Genomic DNA, 23,564 nt, shown 5'->3' with positions numbered 1-23,564 from the left:
ATACATATAAAATATAGGTATATTACCAAAAAAAAAAAAAACAAAGTCAGTTACTTTGTAATTGTATATTTTTCATAATTATAAATAGGTACACAATAATTTATATAAAATATAGGTACATTATTTACCCACAGGTAAATTATTTTACAATATACCTGTAAATATGTATAGGTACATTATTTGGAATAGATAATTATGTACACTTTTCATACTAGGTAAATTATGTTTTTCATAAAACAAACAAGGAATAGGTACATTATTTTTTCAACATAATTAGTATGTACAGTTTTATTCATAAACAATTGTAAAGTGGATTATTAGTCATGTATAATTCATAAAAAGAAAATAACATAAACATTTTATTAAACAAACCGATTACCTAAATTTGAATTTATTGTTAAATTTTTTAAAAAATGTTTCAAAATTAATTCATACATCCATTACAACCATTTGGAGATCTTTCCAAATTCAACATATGTCATTATATACAATCCAATTAAAAACTGTTTCCATATTGATTCATACATTAATAACAAAATGCAATAATGGCTTAGTTGGGGGTATTTTTGGAATCTAAAAAGTACAATAAATCAGATTTTATGCTTAATTAGGTAACTTGCTGAGTTGGATCCTAGTCATGGGTTTTTACTTATACAAATTGGGTATTATTTATAGGAACAAAAAGTGAAGGGTTTTAGATACGGCAAATTGAATTTGAAGGGTGTAAGCCAAATTTACTATAAATATAAAGAAGTACACGTGGAAACTTAATAGCCAAACAAGCTCTTAATGAACGTTAAATTCTCGCAAGCAATTAACAGCCCAGACAAAATGCTCCCGTAAAAGAATATCAATGTGTGGATCCGGAAATCATCATACACTACCTACACTAGGCACCATTAAGTCATATGGAGCGTAAAAAGTTGAGATAAATACATACCTAATAAACGGAGCAACCCACATTTTAGAATGTCAGAAACGACGTTTGCAATTCGACCGTACTCAACATCAGTAACATCCTCAGGCACCAAAAAGATTTTTGGTGGTTGTTCCAGTCCATACCCGTCCGGATACATGTGCAGGTCGTGGAATGACCGCACAATGATTTTATGAGCAGTGAGATACTTGTGCGATTCAACCTCGGCCAACCACTCGTCAATTTCGGTTTTCCAACCACGACGATTGCACACGAATTGACACCTTTGGTGCATCAGTTCGAAATCATCCTTGTTCTTGGCCACTTGAGCCATTTGATAGTGGCCAAGAACGTTAGCAAGCATCCTTCCCCACCGTGTGACACAGTACGTACGACGCCGGTTACGGATGAGGATTCTCGACCCACACTGGTTACGGATGACGATTCTCAACTTGCCCTTGCCACGGTAAGTCCACATAAATCCTCTCCATTGAGCAGCAGATTTTATCCACTCCCTAATTCTCTTGTCAATGGTGCATGGGATCAGTACTTCAACTTTCACGTTGCTATGAGGTGGAGTCCGGATGAGGAATACATGTCTGACGGTTGTTGCTGTGTAACGGAGGATACCAGCATTCTCGAAACTCTTTACTTGCTTCTTCATCCTCTCCTTGACAAAGAAAAAAGAAAGGCGGGAACTTTTTAGTTTCTTTCTTTTAAAAGGAATTGCAAGGGCACGCCAGAAAAAAAGAAAGAAAAAAAATAGACTGATCACCTTTTGTCTGTTTTACAAGTTACAGAGCACGAGAGACAAATAAGAGGGGCTATTTATACTGGATGTGACGATCCCCATGGAGTGAAAAAAAAGAGAAAAAGAAGAAAGGAATATTGTGTAACCGACTAGGACAAGGGACTTGATACAACTTACCCAAAATCTGCATCTCTCTCCTATACGTTCAAGGAACTCCAAAATTCAATAGAAACATGGCCCCAGTTGACCAAGCCCTTGACTTGTTTGGAGTTAGCACTAGTTAAAACTAACTCAGTCCACCCCCATAAAATAAATACAAATTTAGTTATATACCCAATCTTAGACATAATCTTATAAAGAAATACTATACCATTTAAAAACTATAAACACACTCAAAAAAACTCAAAAATTGACAGCTGTATATTTTTTAATTTAATTAATAAGATGAAATACATTTATTGCCCTTTTAACATAAAATTGGAATTCTAGTCTTTCATCTTCATCTTCATCTTCAACCCCAATTTTTCAGTTTTTGTTCTCCATTTCTTGTTCTGAAATCATATTTCTCTTTGGATTTTTTGGATTGTGCGGATGTCTATATCTCCTCTCCGCTCCATTGATGGCTTTGACACTTTTTCAAGGGACGAAGCCTCAGCTCACCAAATCGGATTACCTCGATCTCAATCTCGATCTTGATCTCTCCAAGTTCGTTCTCCTATACTGTCTTCTTCATCTTTTTGATTTTGCTTGTAGATTTGTGGACGAAGGTATTGAGATTATGGTGGAATTTAACAGTGATATCAAAGGAACCTCGATCTCCATCTCCATCTCGACAAGTCGTCTCGAAGGAAAAGACAGCCGAGGACCTCGCCGGTTGTTCCAGAGTACTGCACAACGACAGCGACTCGTCATCTTCAGTTGTGGAGGAAGATGGGGATTTCGCCGCATCGTCGTTGTTGTCGTTGTTTGGTTTGGACTTGGAATTTTTGATCTTTTGCTTCAATTATGTGTTTCTCTTCTGATTTTAGTTTATTTGAGGAATGTATTTTAAGCTTTGATAATCGATCTCATTTTTGTTACTATTTAAGTTATGGATCTCATTTGTATTTAACATTGTACTTTTATGAAAGAGTATTAACAAGATAGTTCTATGACACAATATTAACAATGTACTTCTATGACATAGTAGTATTAAAATAATAATTCTATGACATAGTATTTGCCTGGAAGTAGGAGCTCCTACTTTCATGCCAATCACAATTTGACATGTGTACATAGAGATTTTTCTTTTTATGTTTTTAATGCATTGTTTTTGCACATGTGTCAAATTGTGATTTGCAAGAAGTAGGAATGTTTCCTTACCGGAAAGGAGGGAAGCAGTGCCCAAATATTTATATATAAAAAAATAAAATTAAAAAACAAGAGTCAACTCAATTCGACTGCCTCTTTTGGTTCTTCCTTTAGTAGGATATAGTTTTATTCACATTGGCAAATTGGTGGCCCTTTCTCCAATATAAAAAGAAGAGAACATAAAATGAGAATTAGAATGAATACACATGAATCTAAAAATCACAAATTAATTTTCAAATCACTAAATTTGAAGCAGTTTTGAGAAAGTTGATTGATAACTGGCATGCATGATATGCATTTAAGCCTTAGCCATCAATAAAAATTGCTTTGGTTTTACAATCTCAATCTCTTGATTCAGCTACAAGAATTCAGCGGTTAGTGTTCTCTCCAACTTATTGCATTCCATAAGGATTGCTCTCGCTGAATCCGTTTCAACTTCCTCCCATGCGCATCTTCTTCCGGAACTTTGATGCACTGCTGCTTAAGTTCAAATTCACCTTGTGGGGACTACAAAAGCAAAATGAAGCTGCGACCGCCTGTAGGTCCAAGTCCAACAACATTTTGCAATTAATTGAGAGAAATTTAATAAAACCCAAGGACTTGAGAGAAATTAAATGCGGGAAGAAATATATAAATTATCAAACTGAGAGATGCTATACACTGAAACACAAGTATCAAGTATTTTTCTAAGTCATTGCATCCGGTGATCCTAAAACACATTCCGTGATGATGTTCTCCCTTTTCTTTTTCGCACCAATTAGAAGAGAAAATGTTGTTATGTTTCTCATATAATTCCTACATCGCTTCTCATAGATGAAGATACAATTCAGAAACACATTCAGTCATCATGCCACATTCCGGGATCGGTTCCGCCGTAGCACGATATTGTCTGTTTTGGGCCCCCCTCTCTGCCCTCATAGTTTTGTTTTTGGGAACTCACGAGCAACTTCCCAATGGGTCACTTATCCTGAGATTGCTCTAGCCCCAACTCGCTTAATTTTGGAGTTTTCATGACTCCGAAGCCAGTGAACTCTCAAAAAGCCTCGTGTTAGATAGAGGCAGGTATATATATATATATATATAAGGCAACCCTCTTCGTTGATCGATGTGGGATGTTACACATAAGGCTTACGCCTTCATTAAAATGCCAAACATTTAGATATCAGGATCGGCCACAATCCAAATTATTACAAATATCTTTTGCTATGTTCCCTACCAAAATATATCATATTTTTCTAGACAAGTCAGAGAATCGTCATCTCACAGTGAAACTAGGAAGGAAACTACATAACCATGATTTTGGCATACATAACGATGCTACACTTAAATTTTCATATTTTTACCACAACAGCAAAGATTAAAATATAAATAATATCCTTTGCAATATCAAGGAAAAGTTGGGTACCCGTAAATCGAGACTGTGAACGTTAAAGATGTCCTTCATAGAGTGTGAATTATATGCTAATAGATAAGATTTATATGCCTCTCTTGCTGATTGGTGCAGATAGTAGTTGCCCTCAACCATCTTCTCCTGCATCAGCACGGCAATACATAAGGTTCTTGGAACCAGTTAGTGTAGTCATAGGCAACAATTGAACAACAAACAGGAAATTACCAGTTTAGACTGCACATTTTTCAGCCTATTCTTCCTAATTTGTTGTTCTGCAACGGGGATTTTTTTTGCCTGAAAACAGAATATAATAAAGAATTGAAATGGAGAACATGCACCGCACGTAGCAACCTAAACAAAAGCGATTGACACTTGCTTTAAATACAGACACCCTTCTAGAAAGCCTAACACTTGTTGTGTGTGTGCGCATGTGGGGTTTGGTTGTTTCTGTTTTTTTCTTCTTCTTGACTATATCCTACCGTCAAATAGTGAATAAATTGCATCTCTTCGGGAATGAGGAAAATAAATGCCTTTCCTTTTCCACCTTCCCCTCGAGCTGTTCGACCGACCCTGTGGATATATTCCTGCAAGCAGATATGCCATTGTTGTGAAAGCGTTTAAGAATGGGAAAAAGAAACGGAACTCAGGAATGGATATATTCATCATTGGCTGGAAAACCCAACGCCCATGAGACACTGTATTCAAAATGGTTAAAGAAGAATTAAGTTGATACGAAAATTAATTGAAATATGTTAGTAAAGAAGGAAAATTAGACACCTTGGGATCATCTGGAGGATCAAACTGCACAATCACGTCCTACAAGCAAAGAAAAAACAAGCATTAGATTTACCACGAGAGTTTGCTTATTGTGATACTGCTAATGTGGCAAAGAAACGTATTGGCATAACATGATGTTCAAACAGGATAAACTAACGTCAGGATAGTTATTAATGGATAAAATAAAATTGAAAAAACCCTTTCGTTTTCAATTCAATGATACTATGCCTTCAAAATAACAGATTTCTTACAAAAGGGTAGTAAAACATACAAATTGGATTTTTTTTTTTTAACAGACTTCGAACAAAAAAAACTTATGAGAACCATAAATTTCATAAGTGCAGGGAAATATACAAAATCGGATAAATAAATGTCAGCAATCCAATTCTCTATACTCTTGCCATAGACTTGGCGGTAGTGAATATGTTTGTTTCTTCTGAGGGGAGTAGGGGCAAGATGCCCAGAAATGGGATGTTAGCTCAAGAATGCTGCCAATTTTTTGTTATTAAACAACTGTTGTCATTGTCGTCGAACGCATTGGGATACTTATTGCTCTCGATAAAATATTGAATTATAGACAAAATATTGAGAACAATAAATTTCAAAATTGTAGGCAAATTGCAAAAGGAAAAGGCAAATATATATACCACAGCAGGAATATCCAACCCACGAGCAGCAACATCAGTACAAAGTAAGATTCCTTTCTCTGCTGTGCAGAAGTCAAGGAAAGTAGTTGTCCTCTGCTGCTGCTTTTGCTCTCCATGGATATCAAAGCAATGCACATTAACACATCTAAGAAGGTCAGAGTGGAATTTGACTGACTTACAAGAAGAGTAGAAGACCACCACTTTCTTCGACTGATTCTTCATCAGAAAAGAATACAGGAGAATGAATCTCTTTTCACTAGGCACAATACAATAGCCATGTTGCAGCCCTGCATTGATGGCCTATAGTGCACACAATCTTGTCAGATTCTAAAGATGACGGCAAAATCATATGTATTTAGATACGAATACAGAGTAAATGATAGATATGAACATAAAACAAATGTAAAAGGAGGAACACATAAAACCAGCTGGACTCCTACCTTAGTTCTCCCATCATCCACATCAATAAAGATAGTTTCTTTCAATGACACGCTAGCAAGATCTATAACCTGCAGGTTTAACGGGAAAAGAATTATCAGGACAAGGCACGAAACTGACTATTATGAGATATGGTTTTAAAGAACAAACCTCCTTAGGGTTTTGAAGCTCAGATTCTTTTGCACCAGTCGATTCCGATGGTGTCTTCCCTCTCTTTCTCTTGCGTTTCTTCTTCGTCTCGTCCTCGAAAGATGCGTAAGGGATTGCGTCTGTCATAGCAACTGGTTCTAAAGAATTGGCACTTTAGGGTTTCTGGAACGAGACGAGCACTCACACACAAATTGTGAGTATGCGATTCTTTAGGGTTTTTGGAACGAGACGAGCACTCACATACAAACTGTGAGAATGCGAAGGTAGGGTTTGGTTGTTAAATAACGCGAAGGTGGTGTTTTTTTTTTTCGGTCGTTAAACTTCGGCAAAAATATACTTTTGGCCACTGTTGTTTGTTAATATTAACACTTTTATGCTCAGAATTTTTTGAAATACTACTTTGCAACTTTTCTCAATTCGCCCTCTGAGTTTTAAAATGACCACATACCCCCTGAACTTTTGTTTCGTGAACTATGTTACCCATTTTGTTAACATGGTGTTCGGCAAAGGTTGAGTTAGGGCTGCATGAAGGAGCCTCCAACCCATCAGGCTAAATTTAAAATATACTAAATTTTAGCCTAATTCCTCTCCTCAATCCAAGAAAAGTAAGGGGCTAAAATTTGGGAAAACCCAAAGTTGGGTGGAATACCAGTCCAGCTATTGCCTGGATTGGAATTTTTGTGTGGAGCCCACTTAGCCATGATGTAGCTCATGTGCAAGGAGGAAACAATGGGGCCTGGGTTGCTGGTGTTGCAGCACTTTTTTATATATAATTTCAACAGTAACCAAAATCAACGATCCATATTGTTCACCCGTTTTATGTTTGTTCCTGTGATGGTATGGTAAAGTTTCTCATTGCTTTGAAAACCATTGATTGGTCAACAAGTCAACTTTGTTTTAGTGTGCGAGTATGCCACTACTAGCAATGATAAATTATAGCAGACTTCTTAAAAATAGATAAATTGCACCCTAAGTTACAGATTTCTAAACAAGCAATTGTGAATTTGGGTGAGGAATATCTCCCAAGTAAGTTCTTTTCTTGCCTTAGACTAGTCAGGACTTCATAATTTTTCACAGTACAAAATTGGTACTTCTTGCCAGAATAAATGATAAGAAAGTGAACTGTTTTTAGGCGGAACTATCTTTTACAAACTCAAAAAGGAAAAAATCAACTCTAGAAAGACAAAAAGAAATTTGGACTTCCATTTTGCTGGATAGATGTTTCTAATTTGGGCTTGGACTATCAACAACTTCAACTGTTAAGTTTTGTAAATCGATACCAACGTTCGAGTTTAGCAAAGATTTAATCTATTTCAAGCCCTGGAAGGCTTTTGAAGCAAAATTGAGACCTCTTCGTTTGGAAGGGGCGAAGTGGTCGGGCTTGATGATTATTGAGTGAAATCGCAATGCGATACCTTTTCGCTTGCTTAGGGCTCTTCATAAATTTGTTGAGGTTTTCATATTTGTAAAAACCCGAACTCTGCTTGACTTGACTTATGCTGAACCAAATTTGTAACGAGAGAAATCTCGTTTTGAATGACTTGTTTCTCTAAGTCTAAACTGAAGTTGGAGATTTTTGATTTGTAGCTGGCTTCTTTCTTGTGGCTCAATGAGCTTTTGGTTGCTTCAGTGTTTTGAAGGCTTTTGAGATCAAGTGATCATTTTGAGTTTTTGTTTTTGATTTATTTTTTGGCTGTCCTTTGATCTGTTCACATCCTCTCATATTTACAGGAAATGCTGGATTTGGTTTTCTAATTTTTAAATAATGGGCGGCAGATTTTCTAAAAACAAGATTTTTCATTTTTTAAATGTCAAAGAAAATGGGAGTCTATCTGTTCTGGCAAAGATGAACCATCAATAATCAGTTTTCATGGAGGTATTTTCCTTGCTTTTTCTAAAAGAAAAACCAACTCTTCTTTGTTCCCTGTTGTTTTTTGTAGAGAGAAAGAACACAATCTGCCATGATGGTGGTTTGCTTTTCCGGATGAACAACTCCTGCACCCTACTTATCTTTTTAGAAAATATAGCCGCTTATCCCTTGAAATGGCACTGCTCTGGAGCAGAGTTTTTCTGAATATAGAAAAGGGATTTTGATCTTTTTTGACTGAAAAGACTAGAGATATTTGCTTATTGAGATCTGTCTTCATTAATTCCCTATCAACTCTCCTGTGATAGTTGAAATTATTGACTTTTCAAAGTCAGGTAGTAAAATAGAAAAAATCTACTGGCTTTATGCTCTGGGCTTGAGATCAAATGGTGAGAATTTAGAAGTTGGGCCCCATCCAAATCTTCTTTAGAATTTTTATCGATCTGCTTGGTGGTCAATTTGTCTTTACTTGGTGTTTTTATGATTCTGCCACTTTGCAAAAGACATGGGTCTCTGATGTGGTTGGGCTAGTCAGGGTCAAAGCCCAATCTTCTGTTCTTTCTGTTTTGTGGGCCTTTCTTTGTGTAGATGGGCTGGCACGCGTGGATCTTGTTTTAGGCTCAAACACATATTAAATCCAAGCTATTTTAATTGTTAAAAAAAAAAGAAAAAAAAAGATTCAACGGTTGAGATTTAAATCCAACGGTTAAAATAATATTTTAAATTAATATAAATCATATCTAACCCCAAAACTCACTCCAAACTCTATAAATACCCACCTATTTCTCAAATAAATTTATATTTATGGAATTTCAATTTTTTAAGGTCAAATTGTTCAAAAAATTAAATGAATTTGTTTAAAAATATTAAATGAATAAAAGTTATCCATAAAAAAATAAAAAAATTAAAAGACTTAAACTATTCTTAAATAATTTAATAAAGTTGCGGACTTAAAATTTGAGTATGAAGGGATAGCGGAAAAAACGGTTTGAGTTTGGGCAAAACCCAAATAGTTACTTTTTAGAGGGTGGAAATTTGGATTTAAGACCAAATGAGTTGGAGAAGTCCTTAGTGTGGAGAAATTATAAAGTGAGCCCAAACATCCATTGCTCTTACCCATTGTCCCCCTTGCTTGGCCCTTCCTCTAAGGGGTTGTTGTGTAACAAGTGCATAATGTCCACTGGAACGTTCATGTATTTTATCATCAACTTGATGAATTAATTTCAAGATATTAGGCTTTCCTATTATAACAGGTTATTCAAAAAGATCTCCCGTTCTTCCATCAAATATTCTGCCTTTTCCCGAATACGCAGGTTCAAATACCCACGGATTAGTTGTTTGCTTACTGGCTTCATATAATTCAGAAAACACTAGTTTTCTCGAAGCCTCTTGTTCATATCTCTCATCAAAAGGTGTTATTCGATAATGCTTATCTAGCAGACCCCCCATTAACCCGAGCGAGAATTCATATATATGTCCTACACATTCATTCGTGAGGGCACTCCTAATAGGTTGAAGACCATGTCAACAAGTCTTCCATCTTGCAAATAAGGCATATCGCATGTGATACTGGAAGCAGAGCAGAAATCATGGGTTCTCTCCCACCTTCTTCATACGACTTCATCAACCCACATTCTCCTCCTAATCCCAAAACAACAACAGCAACCCAATCTTTTTACTCCTCTGCCTGCTGCATTGATGAATTTATTTATTTATGTTTTAATTTTATAATATTTTTAAAGAATTTTTTATTATTTTTTTTCACAGCATCAAAATGGGTGTCATACTTGTCACGTCATTAATTTAATAGAAAATCTAATGATGAAGTTGACCGTGTGATACCAAGGTCTGACGTGGATAAGTTTACTGAGTTTTTGAATTTGAATTCATCTTGTTTAAATGACAGTTCTTTATCCTCTGGTTCTTTTGAATGAGGAGCTTTGTGTTGTATAGAACTCTATCGCCTACCATTATACAATCATTATAAATACATAGTTGTAGCCATATTGGTTTTGCAAGCTTTCACGCCATTTCAAAGTCTTATATGGTATCCAAAGCCTTTAGTCTAACGACACATTAATTTTTGTTTTTTTCTTTTCTCAGGGCTACTAACAACTCAGGTGTTGCTTCTACCAACACCAATTATGCAAACCCACCACCACCTCCAACCAATAATTATGCCACACCCACCCATGCTGCTCGACCCGCAGTTTCCACTATTGTTACCATCAAACTCGACAGAACCAACTATCCACCTTGGTTAGCTCAAATATTTCACATTCTTCGTAGTTGTGACCTTTTTTGCCATGTTGATGGCTCGGTGCCAAGTCCACCCAAGCATCTCCCAGCAATACGTACTTCTCTACTGAAACCTGCGTATCCTAATTGGGTGCAACAAGATCAGACCATTCTCAATTAGATCAACAACTCATTGAGCCTGGCAGTATTGGCTACTGTCGCTCTTTCCCCCACTTCTCGCCAAACTTGGCAATCGTTGGAGCGTCTTTATGCGTCACCTTACATAATCGGATTTTACACTTGCGAAATGGGTTGTTGCGTACTATTAAGGGAGATATGTCCATTTTTTATTTTTTGGACAAAATGAATTCGATTTCTAATAATTTGGCTCTTGCAGGAAGTCCCCTCATATATGATGATCTGGTCTCCATCATCACGAATAATGTCGGGGCTGCATTTGAAGTCACAGCCCGTGCCGCACAAGCCCATGATACTCGTTCCCCGACTGGAGAAGGTCATTTTTGGAGGATAAACTGTGCGCTTTTCAGGTCGGAAGAACGGGTTTAAAAAATATATATATATTAGCTTGATTTTTCTGGATAATCTGGAATGCGCCGTGGCATACCCGATAGCCCTAAGAAATGCATTGGAAAGAAGGTCAGATTAACCCCGGAAAAAAGTGATCCAAAAATGTATTTGCCCTAAAGTTTCAGGGTATATCCGACCAAAGATTTTACCCACCCAATAGTCCATTCAGGTATGAAGCCTTGGAGGCTCTTTTACTGAGTGTTGAACGATGTATGGGGGAGCAGTCACAGCATGTTCCTAATATGAACATGGGCGTCACTGCCTTTGCTGCTTCATGCAGCCATGGCAATCGAGGGCATTCTCCTGGTCGCGGTTTTTCATCCAACAGAAATTTTTCTGCTACTCCTGGGTGTGGTCAATTCTGGTCCAATTTCCCCAATCAACGATCCTTCAATACTCCATGGGAGTCTTCTTAGTCCATATCCATTTGCTAGATTTGCAACAATACTGGCCATCAAGCTTCGGATTGCTTTAACAAAATGAATACTGCATATGACGGCTGAATTCCAGCAAACCATCTCTCCGAAATAGCCACCCTGCCTAACATTATAAATCGATTCGGCTCAAATACTTGGCTCGTTGACACACCAATGCCTATATCACACCAAAAATTGGTAATCTCAATAATGCTCAAGAATATGTTGGTAATGAATAGGTTAGCGGTATAGGTACTGGCTCTGATTTACGAATAACTCATACTAGAAATGCTAAAATTGTCATGGCATCCACAAATTTTTCTCTTAAAGATGTCTTGCGATGTCGTAATGCTTCATCTAATTTGTTATCTGTTCATTCACTATTGATAACCATTGCTATTTTCTAATTTATCCTACCCTTTTTTTTTCTCGTCAAGGACCTTAAAACCCAGAGGACACTTTTCCAAGGGAGATGTGAGAATGTCCTATATCCATTGCAGTTTCGACCCCCTTCATCAATCCAGGCATTGGCTGCTTCCACAGGTTCTAGATCTAGAGTTTCTGCACAAACTTAGCACTCACGCTTAGGACATCCTATGTCTACCACAATACAATATTTAATTGTGAATAAGATTGTACCCGTTTGTGGTTATTCTAAATTTTCCTTTTGTCATTCTTGTCCGTTAGCTAAAAGTTCTAAATTTCCATTTAGTTTTTCATCATCTCAGTCACATTTTCCTTTACAACTTGTACACTATGATGTATGGTGTCCTCTAGTTAATTCAATCAATGGTTTTCGATATTATTTGTTGTTTGTTGATGATTTCTCACGCTATTCTTGGATCTTTCCTATGAAAAATAAATTTGATGTCCATCAAATTTTCATTCAATCTAAAACTTAGGTTGAAAATCTTTTATCCCATAAAATAAAAATATTGCAATGTGATGAAGGTGTAGAATACACCAAAAAGACATTTTCTCAATGTTTGTTATCTCAAGGTATTCATCAAAGATTCTCTTGTCCAAAACATCCAAAACAACATGGCTTGGTCGAACAAAAACACTGTCACATAGTTGAAACAGGTTTGGCTCTTATGACTCAGTCTCACGTGCCACAAAAATATTGGGTAGAATCTTTTCAAACCGCTATGTATATGATAAATAGGTTACCTATTAGAGTTCTTCAACAAAAGAATCCATATCAAGTTTTGTTCAATCGCAATCCAAATTATGAATTTCTTCGGGTTTTTGGGTGCACTTGCTTTCCTCTTCTTCATCCGTATAACCAAAACAAACTTCAACCACGGTCTCGTTCATGTGTATTCATGGGTTATTCTCTTAATCATCTTGGTTATCAATGTCTAAATTTAACAACAGGTAAAGTGTTTTTGTCCCACCATGTGTTGTTTGATGAAGGTACCTTCCCATTTGCACGTTTTGAACTTACATCTCTCAGGCAAGGTGTCCTCTCTGACTCATGTACAGATTTTAGTCTTTCCTTTAATTTTCCTATTACTAAACTTGGTCTTGTTTACCCTAAGCCCATTGCAGCACATAATGATCTTGTTCCAAGCCCAAGCCTACAAATAACACACCTTACACAATCACAGTCGTCATCTTCATCTTTTTTAAGCCAAGACAGTTGTCGTGACACTTCAACATCTTGTGCTCCAGTCCGAGATTTAGTTGTGGTGTGTGCATCTTCTTCATCTGCCGTACCGTTGAAAGCTTCCACTTCTTCTATTCCACCGCTCATCACCGACATACATGATGATACTACCACTACTTCGACTGAAGCTGCTCTGTCTACCCTACATGCTCGGCATTGGATGGTGAATCGATCTCAAACAGGGAGTTTAAAATTCTCTTCGAGGTATGCTTTGCATCTCCAGGTTGATCCTAAAGATGTTGAGCCTTCATGTTTTAGCAAAGCTATCAAACACACAGAAAGGAGGACTGTCATGGCCACAGATTTCAGTGCTTTGTAAAGGTGTGAGGCATGTACTTTGGTTCCTTTTCAACATCACATGAATGTTCTTCCCAACAAGTGGTTGTTTAAAATTAAAAGACACTCCGATGGATCCATTGAGCGTTATAAAGCGCGTTTGGTGGCTAATGGTATCCATCAACATGAGTGGCTCGATTATTCAAAGACATTCAGTCATGTGGTTAAGCATACCACAATTTGTATGGTTCTTGGGGAAACCTATATCTACACCATGTATTTCTGGTCGGCAACTAAGTCTTCACTGTAGTGAGCCTATTTTGGATCCTTCTAAATATCGCCAAGTTGTGGGTGCCTTACAATACCCCATTATTACTTCGCCTGACTTATCCTATGTTGTGAACCAAGTCTGCTAGTTCATGCGCTCATCTACAACAGTGCACTGGCATGCAGTGAAACACATTATGTGTTATTTGAAGGCCATATATGATCATGGGCTTCGGTATCAACCTGGCAAGCTTGAATTAAATGCTTATTCTGATGTTGACTACAGGGGATCATGATACAAGATATTCTACTGGTGGTTTTTGTGTCTATTTTAGTTCTAACTTAATTTCCTGGAGCTCAAAGAAGCAGAAGATTGTTTCATATTCTAGTATAGAGGTCAAGTACAGGCAATTAGCTTATACTGCTACTGAGTTATCTTGGTTACGCTCCTTATTCCGAGATCTATGTATTTTCTTATCTTCGCCTACCATATGGTGTGATAATGTTTCCTCTATTGCTCTTGCTTCCAATCCGGTTTTTCATTCTCAGACTAAGCATGTAGAAGTCGACTACCACTATATTGGGGAGAAAGTGGTTCGTGGTGAGTTGAATGTTAATTATATTTGCTCCCAAGATCAGGTCGCTAATTTGTTCACTATGTTAGAATTCTTAGTTTGTATATGTATTTTCCGATTAGGAAGAGATGTATTTTCTGGAGATTTCAGCTAGAGAGAATGACGAAAAAATGAGGAAGGCACTGTTCTATTGAATTCTTACAATCTGCACGCTTACATAGTGTGGTGACGTAGAGAGAAATGTGATTCTCTTCTAACAGAATTACAACTGTCACCCTATTAGGTGCTTACACGTGTCATACCAAATCTAAGCTAGAGAATCCACCTAGACTATGATCTAATGGTTCTCATTACATCATTTAAAATAAACAGAACATAAAATAGAAAATTACTTCGCTCTAAGAAATCAAACAAACAAATCAGTGAATCGAGAAATCGAGGCTCGAGAAATCAGGCAGATTATATTTCAACACTCCTTCTAATCCTTTAGCTGATTTCACTCCAAGCAAGCTTCTCAACCTCACAAACCGATCCTTAGGCGAGCCTTAGTCAAAATGTACGCTATCGATCTTCTGTCTTGCAGTACACCAGTTCAATTTCTTTTGCTTGAATGACTTCCCTTATAAAATGAAATTTCCTGCTGATGTGCCTTGTCTTTTGGTGATGAACTGGATTCCTTGCCATTGCAATTGCAGAGGTGTTGTCACATAGAATTGGAGTCCCTTCTACCTGTTCTTCACCAAAATCTTCAAGCACAAATCGAGCCACTTAGCTTGTGAAGTTGCTTTCGCTCACATACTCACTTCGGCTGTAGATAAAGCAACTGTGTTTTGCTTGATGGAAGCCCAAGAGAACATGCCTGAGCCTAGTGTGAAGGCATATCCTGAGGTGCTCCTCATATCATCCTCACTCCCAGCCCAGTCACTGTCACAATACCCAATTAGAGTAGCTGTTTTCCCCTTTGCAAACTCAATTCCAAAATCTAATGTGCCTTGTATGTATCTCAGCACCCTTTTAGCAGTTCCCATGTGTTTCTTTGAGGGATTGTGCATAAACCTAGCAAGCAAGCTAGATGCAAACATGACATCTGGTCTTGTGGCAGTCAGATAAAGCAGACTCCCTACAATCTGTCAATTCATTTTCATCTGCGCTTCACTTCCATCTTCTCTACACAATTTCTCATTCACCACTAATGGAATTGCCACTGACTTGCAGTATCTCATTCCAAACTTCTCAAGAATTTTCATGGCATATTTCTTTTGATGAATGAAAATATGCTTATCAGTTTGTTCCACTCCCATGCCAAGAAAATGGTGCAACATACCCAAGTCTGTCATCTCATAATGTTGCATCATATCTTGTTTAAACTCTTCAAGCATTTTAGGACAGCTTCCAGTATATATAATGTCATCTACATAGAGTGAGACAATGATAATACTTGAGGTGTCACTTGTTTTGATATAGAGAGTAGCTTCACTTAAGCTCTTCTTAAAACCTGCAGTGTTGAAATAGGCATCTATTTCATCATACCAGGCCCTTGGGGCTTGTTTCAGTCCATATAGAGCCTTGTTCAACCTGTACACCTTGGTTTCCTTGCTCTCTTGTACATATCCTTGAGGTTGTTCAACATAAACTTCCTCCTTTAGAATGCCATTGAGAAAGGCAGACTTCACATCCAGTTGAAATAGGTTCCATTCCTTTTGTGCTGCAAGAGCAATCAAAGTCCTAATGGTGTCTAGCCTTGCCACAGGGGCAAAAGTCTCATTGTAATCAATACCGGGCTTTTGTGAGTAGCCTTTAGCCACTAAACGAGCCTTGTTTTTCTGCACAGTACCATCTAGGTTCAGTTTAGTCTTGTAGACCCACTTAACACCAATCACGGGTTTAGCAAATGGTCTCTCGACAAGTTTCCAAGTGTCATTTTTTTCTATCATTTCCAATTCAGCTTCCATTGCCTTTCTCCATGACTCATCTTGAGCTGCATCTTTATAATTTTCAGGTTCCACAATACACACATTACACTTAGCCATGATTTCACTTACACTTCTCCATTTCTTTGGTGTGTGATCAAAGAAATGAGAACTTTCACCTATGCCTTCATCTTGCAGAGTGGTATCTTCAACTATTTGAGTTTGTGTATCCAAGCTTTGACTTGGTTCAGCTCGTAATGTGACTTCTTCATTCATTTGCAGTGATGTATCCAAGCTTTGACTTGGTTCACAGCTTTGATTCTCGAGTAGGCAAAGGGACTACCATCTCTTCTTCATTTGTATTTTCCCACTTCCATAAGCCATTTTCATCAAATTGCACATCTCTGGACAGAATTATCTTCCTAGTACTTGGATCAAACAGCCTATATCCCTTTTCACAGAGACCATAGCCTACAAAAATACACTTGTGACTGTTTTCTTCAAACTTATGCCTCAATGCTGAAGGAATAAGCACATGACAAGGTGATCCAAATATTTTTAAATGGGCAATTCCTGGTTTTCTGCTAGTATAAGCTTCAAGTGGTGTTATCTTGTTAAGAGCCTTGGTAGGACATCTATTTAGCAAATAGACTGCTGTATTTACAGCTTCTGCCCAAAACTCATAGGGAACACCTTTCTCATGCAACATGGACTTGGCCATTTCCACTACTGTCCTGTTCTTCCTCTCGGCCACTCCATTTTGCTGTGGAGAATATGCCATAGTTAGCTGCCTTTGAATACCAGATTCCTCACAAAACTTGTTGAATTCTCCAGATAGAAACTCTCCACCCCTGTCACTTCTCAAGCCTTTTATCTTATACCCACTTTGCAGCTCAGTCATAGCTTTGAATTTTCTAAAACATTCCAATGCACTTGACTTATTTCTGATGAAGTACACCCATGACATTCTAGTAAAATCATCTGTAAACAGTAGAAAGTACCTGTTTCAGATAATGATTCTGTTTTCATTGGTCCACAGATGTCTGTGTGAACCAATTCCAAAGGGTTTGAAGCTCTCCAAGTGGATTCCAAAGGGAAAGAATCCCTATGCTTGTTTTCCAAGCATACAACCATCACATACAACTGACTTCTGCTCCAAGTGAGGTAAGCCATGAACCATCCCTTGATTCTCAAGCAATTTTATACTTCTTTCATTTAAATGCCCTAGCCTTTTATGCCATGTCTGCAAGCAATGGGTGACACTTGCTTTTAGAACCAACTCACTCGCAGGCATCATTGTCAATGGAAAGCATCTGTTATTTGTCATCTGCACCTTCACAATCAGATTTTCTAGTGACTGATTGTCATAAACACTCACCTCATTTCCTCCAAACACAAGGTGATAGCCATGTTCCATCATTTGCCCAACACTAAGCAGATTTTCTTCAAGGCCAGGTACAAGCATTACTTCATGAATGTGCTTCTTGCCTAACTTAGTTTTTATCACCAAACTCCCTTTTCCAGCAACTGGGACCACTTCTCCAGTTCCCATCTTCACCTTAGAGCTCAAATTCCTTTGAATATTGACCAAAAGTCCCTCATCTCCTGTCATGTGGTTACTACAACCACTGTCAATATACCAAGAGTGATTTACCTTCACATCAGTTGCAGCATTACACACATAAAACAAAGTGCCACAATCTTCCTCCTGATTTGCATAATTCACTCTCTGCACATTCTTGTGTCCATAGCAATCTCTGATCATATGTCCAGGCTTCCCACAACCATGGCATTTAGGTTTTCCTTCATACCAACATTTTCCATAATGAAATCTGTCACAATGTTTGCAGGCCATTTTGTTTCCATCGTTGGATTTCCAATTTTTCTGAGATATTTGATCTGCAGAAGCAATTCCATTTTCAAGGTTTTTTCTACCAACATTCAGACTAGGGTCAAGGTTTTTTTACGAACATTCAGACTAGTGAAGGCCTTTTCTGTAGAATTCTCAGTGTGTCTATCCAATCTGAGCTCAAAGCTCTTCGGTGAAGCAACAACCTCTTGCACCTCAAGTGTTTCAAGGTCCTTAGAGTGTTCAATTACAGAGCAGATAGAATCATAAGATTTAGGTAAACTAAACAATAGTTTCTGGACAATTCTCTCTCTAGATAGTTCCTCACCATAACTCTTCATATGATTTACTATATCAAACAACCTAACCAGATATACAGATAAAGATTCACTATCCTTCATGCGGGTATATTCAAATTCCCTACGTAGCCCTTGCAATTTGACATTTCGTACTTGTTTATCTCCTCTGAATTCCAGCTTCAGAATATCCCACGCTCCCTTCGAAGTTTCCTCATTCACAATCCTTGGAAATAGCTGATCCGAAACAGCGCTTTGGATCAGTCCAAGTGCACGAGCATCCTTCATCATCACCATCATAGACTTCTCGGTGTCTACAACCTCCTCTTTCTCCTTCTTGGATCTAGGTCACTTAACCCATTCTCAACCAGATCCCATAAACCATGAGATTTCAGAATAGTTTTCATTCGATACTCCAGAACTCTTAATTTTCTCCATTGAAAATTGGAGTTCGCAGCTCAGAGGTACTCGATCCTGCCATATTAGATATTGGATTTGAGAAATCGCGATCTTCATATGAGCTCAAGTTTAGCTCAAACAAAACCCAATTTCTCCGATTCAATCACAGATTCACGCCCAGCTCAAGCAATCGAACTAGGCTCTGATACCATGTTAGAATTCTTAGTTTGTATATGTATTTTTCGATTAGGAAGAGATGTATTTTCTGGAGATTTCAGCTAGAGAGAATGACGAAAAAATGAGGAAGGCACTCGTTCTATTGAATTCTTACAATCTCACATAGTGTGGACGAGAGAGAAATGTGATTCTCTTCTAACAGAATTACAACTGTCACCCTATTAGGTGCTTACACGTGTCATACCAAATCTAAGCTAGAGAATCCACCTAGACTATGATCTAATGGTTCTCATTACATCATTTAAAATAGACAGAACATAAAATATAAAATTACTTCGCTCTAAGAAATCAGTGAATGTAACAAATCAAAGTAATGTAACAAATCAGTGAGCAGATTATATTTCAACACACTAAAGGTTTATTCCTCTCGGTTCAAGACATTTGTTTTCAAGCTTCGTGTTCTCTTAGGACCACTCGGCAGGGGGCTCTTAAGAGCATTTCCCAAGGGGCCTTGGGGAGGTGGCCGAGGCAAGCACAAAATGGTGTTTCAAAGAACAAAATCTGCAGTAGCAAGGTGTGGGCCCCAAGAACTGGCTAGCCCTTGGGAGGTTCGGCCCGAGGAGGAAAACTCGTTTGGCTTACGTCGGCGCTCACGGACGTCCACGCGACGTCGGCGTTCTATGTTAAATTTTTTAACGCGGCGTGTTAAAAAATTAGACGCACCCTGATTACCTCCCAACGGGTCTATTCCACGTGGCGCTCCAAGCAAATTGTCCGATCCACTTTATTCCAAATCCAACGGCAGCTATTTTTCGAGAATAAAAAAATGAAAAAAATCGAAACTCCCACCCAACGGCTCTCTTCCACGTGGCGATGATCCAGGCGCTCCAATTCATTTCTTCCAAAGAATCCAACAGCAGCCAATATTCTCCCCAAAAAACATGAAAAAAATCGAAATTTTTTAAAAAATACTGATTTTTTTTTCCTATAAATACCAACCAATACTCTTCACTTTTAATACTAACTCTTCATACGTGGAGGGTGAAAATCTTATCTGAAATTTGAAATTCACATGAAATTTGAAATTTATCTGGAATTTGAATTTCGAAATGTATCTGAAATTTGACATTTTGAATTTATCTGAAATTTGAATTTTGAAATGTATCTGAAATTTGAAACTGAAAATCTTATCTGATATGAATAGTATTGACATGTAGGATGACAGACCTTGAATTCCTCAACCCGAGGCGGATCTCGTCTTGGTGCCGACATCACACCGATGCCGCCCACTTACTAAAAATCCAAGACATCCTACCAAAATTTTGGCAGAGTCTCCTCTGTAAAATGCTCAAACCCAACAATGTTCAACCTGCATAATTTACAACATAGATATATTCCAACAGCCAGCATGCTTTTAACATACAACAATCCAACATAAAATGGCCTCCGGCCTCAAGTAGTAACCTAATATGGGCGATAACAGAGTATCTACAGAATTTGTTTACAACAAACAGTTGAGTAGAAAGAATTTACAGACCTAACAAGCGGCGAAAAGTTTGGAGCTCATGACTGCTCGAACGCTTCCAAAGCAACTCACACGGGGCGCAAAGAAATACGTGAGTGGACAAAAATAAAGTTTCACTTTAAATCAACATAGTAACCCCACCATGTAAAAATAATGCTCTAGCATGCAGTTTCACAATTCAGAAACCAAAACTCAAACACAAAATCCCAAAATCCAAAACGTCTCCACAACTCAAATCCACCACTCATTTCCCAATGATATACAACTCTCATCAACCCATAAATACTCATATATATAAATATATATATATATATATATAGCTAGGACTTTAATATAATATATACTTCTCTCCATACTAATGTACCGGGGAAACAATCCAACCGGGATTGTTATGGTATGCGGGATTTCAACACTAACCCGCGTCCTGGATGAGTAGTCCAACCGGGTGACGGAACTTCATAGCTCACACGCCGCACCGCCAACGACACGTGTAGGTCACAAATCTCATATCAAGTCCTACGCGCGAGCAGATATCATCACCCCACCGCACCGCCAACGACACGTATGGAAAGTGTCTCACACCGCACCGCCAAGCGACATGTGTGAGACCCGCATCTCATGGCCTTCCCACCCCACCGGCACTGCCAACGACGTGTGTGGGAAGCCTAGTGACTAGGGAATGGTACTCACCTACCATACTCATACATCTCACAACCATCCCTCAAACTCACATCTTTCCACAATCTCACCACAACAACCTCTCATACTCTATACATAAACAATATAGATAGCCATCCCAAAATTCATATCAACATATTCATCATACTCAAATATATATATGTCTATACTCAAAATATATAGCCAAGATGTATAAGAATATTCAAATCCATCAATCAAATGCTTATTAACTCAAAATCACCATTTAAAATATATGCACAAAACTTTCATCAATAAAACCATGCATATGCTTAAAACAAAGTCCACTCACAAATAATCCCAAGCTGCCCGGCCCCGAGAGGGTCCCGCCTGCTGCGAGTGGTCAACCGAAGTACCTATTTCGAGATACAATTCCTTGATTAATATAACGTACTTCCAAAATAGAAATTCACAAAAGGAAATACTCAAATCCCCAAGTTCTAGGTGCGTGTACGCGTCCAAGGAATATCCTAAGGTCCGTCACAGGTTTGGAAATCGCTTCCCGATCGCACGGTGATCGCGATTTCCTAAACTTCAAATTATTGAATCGGAACATCCGGGGCTCCGATTCATAATCCGCGAATTCCTATAGATTTCTAAGAGTACCTAGATCAACATATTTCAGTTTGGAAACGATCCAACGGTTAGAACTTATTGAACCCGGATAACGCACAATATGCGAAATCCGTTCGATAGTCAAACGACATCCAAATCGAGATCCGCAAAATCCTACGCACTCGTGACATCCTAAGGATCTCATCAAGATGAAAAACAACTTCACCAGCCTTGCCCACGCGCCGCCACACACGTCGGCAGCGCGCGGGTGTGTAGGGAAATTTCCGGCGACGGAAAATCTCAAAATTACGAACCACCCTTCCAATCCTAGATACTACTCGAAGAATGGAGCAACTTTTTCAACTACGGCAACGTCCAATTCGGACGGCAAGTGGCCGGAATTTCAGATTGAAAATCGGCCAAAACCTAGATTCCAAATTCACTTCCAAACTTCAAAATCGATCCAAACCTACCCCAAAATCAGCTAGAGCACGTAAAAAGGAGAAGAAACCTCACCTGGTTCACCGGGATTGGACGGCGGAGACGACGGCGCAACGCCGTGAAAAACCGACTTGAACCAATCGATATCGTGGCGGATTTCGAGTTTTCCGGTCGGGATAACCGTGGGTTGTGATTGGGGCTTCGAGGTGAGTCGAACGGACCTGCGCTCTTGTTTAACCGAGATTCAAGAGAGAGGAAGAGAGAATCGGGAGAGAAGAGAGAGAGAGAGAGAGAGAGTGTGTGTGTACGCGTGAGAGAGAGAGAGAGAGAGAGAGAGAGAGAGAGAGAGAGGGTGAGGTAAAAACGAAAAATCTGATTTTTACTAAACCCTTCAGAATATTTACGGTTTTGCCACCGAACAAGTTTTGATCGCCAAAACTTCGTTAAATCTCGATTCAAGCCTCATCGCATGTCTACGGTTTCGTCTCAGTACCACCTACGCAACCACACCACTCAAGGTCCCAAAATCTTCCCGGATACGAAATTGACCAAAATTACCCTTAACCCAAGAGTAAATTAATATTTTCTCTTAATTAAATTAAAATAGGAAATAATTGGAGTCGGGGTGTTACATAGGAACCGAAAAATCTTATCCGAAAATATTATCTAAATTAATTGTTTAAGTAAACAAAGTTGTGAAAAAAACAAAAACATGAATAGTATTTGTCATGGCAAGCCTAAACTCACAAACACACTTTGCGGGCTAGGCTGCCACTATTCACGTGAATAGTAGCTACCTTAGGGCTCTGCCCTTGCCATATCAATGGGCTAACTGGTAGAAATGCTCTAAAGCAAGGTCCTGTAGTGGATAAGTCTACTGAGTTTTTGAATTTAAATTCATCTTGTTTGAATAACAGTTCTTTATCCTTTGTTTCTTTTGATGAGGAGCTTTGTGTTGTATAGGACTTTATCGCTTAATAGTTGATATCCTGGTTTATAAAAACAGTTTTATGAACAATCATTATAAATACATAGCTACAACCATATTAGTTTTGCAAGCTTTCACGCCATTTCAAAGTCTTATAGACGGAATGTGTAATTTGGTCAAATATAAAAACGTGGGTATCAATTTGATGGAATTAAAACCTCATAGCCCATTTTGATACAACACCTAAATCTCGATGGACTAAAATGTCGTTAATAAATAAAATAAAAAAAACTTTCAATTATTGTACAAGCCAAACATTAGAATGAGAATAAAGTCTACTACATGGTTTTTATTTTCAAGCATTTCCAAACACCGGAATTAAAATCTTTTATTCCCGTTCTCTACAAATATGGACTCATTTCTAAGCAAATCCCATGAGCCAAACGGAACGCTAAGGAGGTTGCAAACTAAAC

The 23,564-nt window shown here is 38.1% G+C and overlaps 1 protein-coding gene across 1 annotated transcript; it reads right to left on the bottom strand.

Moving 5' to 3' along the window:
• Window positions 1-3,146: 3,146 nt before the first annotated feature.
• On the bottom strand, window positions 3,147-6,646 carry LOC103324880 (DEAD-box ATP-dependent RNA helicase 27-like). Its single transcript, XM_089051332.1, has 8 exons — window positions 6,420-6,646; window positions 6,272-6,340; window positions 5,832-6,131; window positions 5,185-5,223; window positions 4,887-4,991; window positions 4,633-4,701; window positions 4,423-4,548; window positions 3,147-3,553 (listed from the first exon to the last, which is right to left on the bottom strand). The coding sequence occupies exons 1-8, from the start codon at window positions 6,543-6,545 to the stop codon at window positions 3,449-3,451; spliced, it is 939 nt and encodes a 312-aa protein (XP_088907458.1). The 5' UTR covers window positions 6,546-6,646; the 3' UTR covers window positions 3,147-3,448.
• Between the last annotated feature and the right edge of the window lie 16,918 nt (window positions 6,647-23,564).

Source organism: Prunus mume, linkage group LG1, assembly GCF_029339155.1.
Source record: "Prunus mume cultivar Tortuosa linkage group LG1, ASM2933915v1, whole genome shotgun sequence".
NCBI classification, from domain to species: Eukaryota; Viridiplantae; Streptophyta; class Magnoliopsida; order Rosales; family Rosaceae; genus Prunus; species Prunus mume.
This window is presented reverse-complemented; position numbering and strand designations above follow the sequence as displayed.

Bases quoted from the DNA above. Each gene is read 5' to 3' on its own strand.
- LOC103324880 (XM_089051332.1), bottom strand. From the start codon at position 6,545: ATGACAGACGCAATCCCTTACGCATCTTTCGAGGACGAGACGAAGAAG. The intron at 5,224-5,831 runs GTATATATATTT...CTTTGCTTGTAG, and splicing joins GGTTGGATATTCCTGCTGTG to GACGTGATTGTGCAGTTTGA. The intron at 4,992-5,184 runs GTGTCTAATTTT...ATCTGCTTGCAG, and splicing joins ATCCTCCAGATGATCCCAAG to GAATATATCCACAGGGTCGG.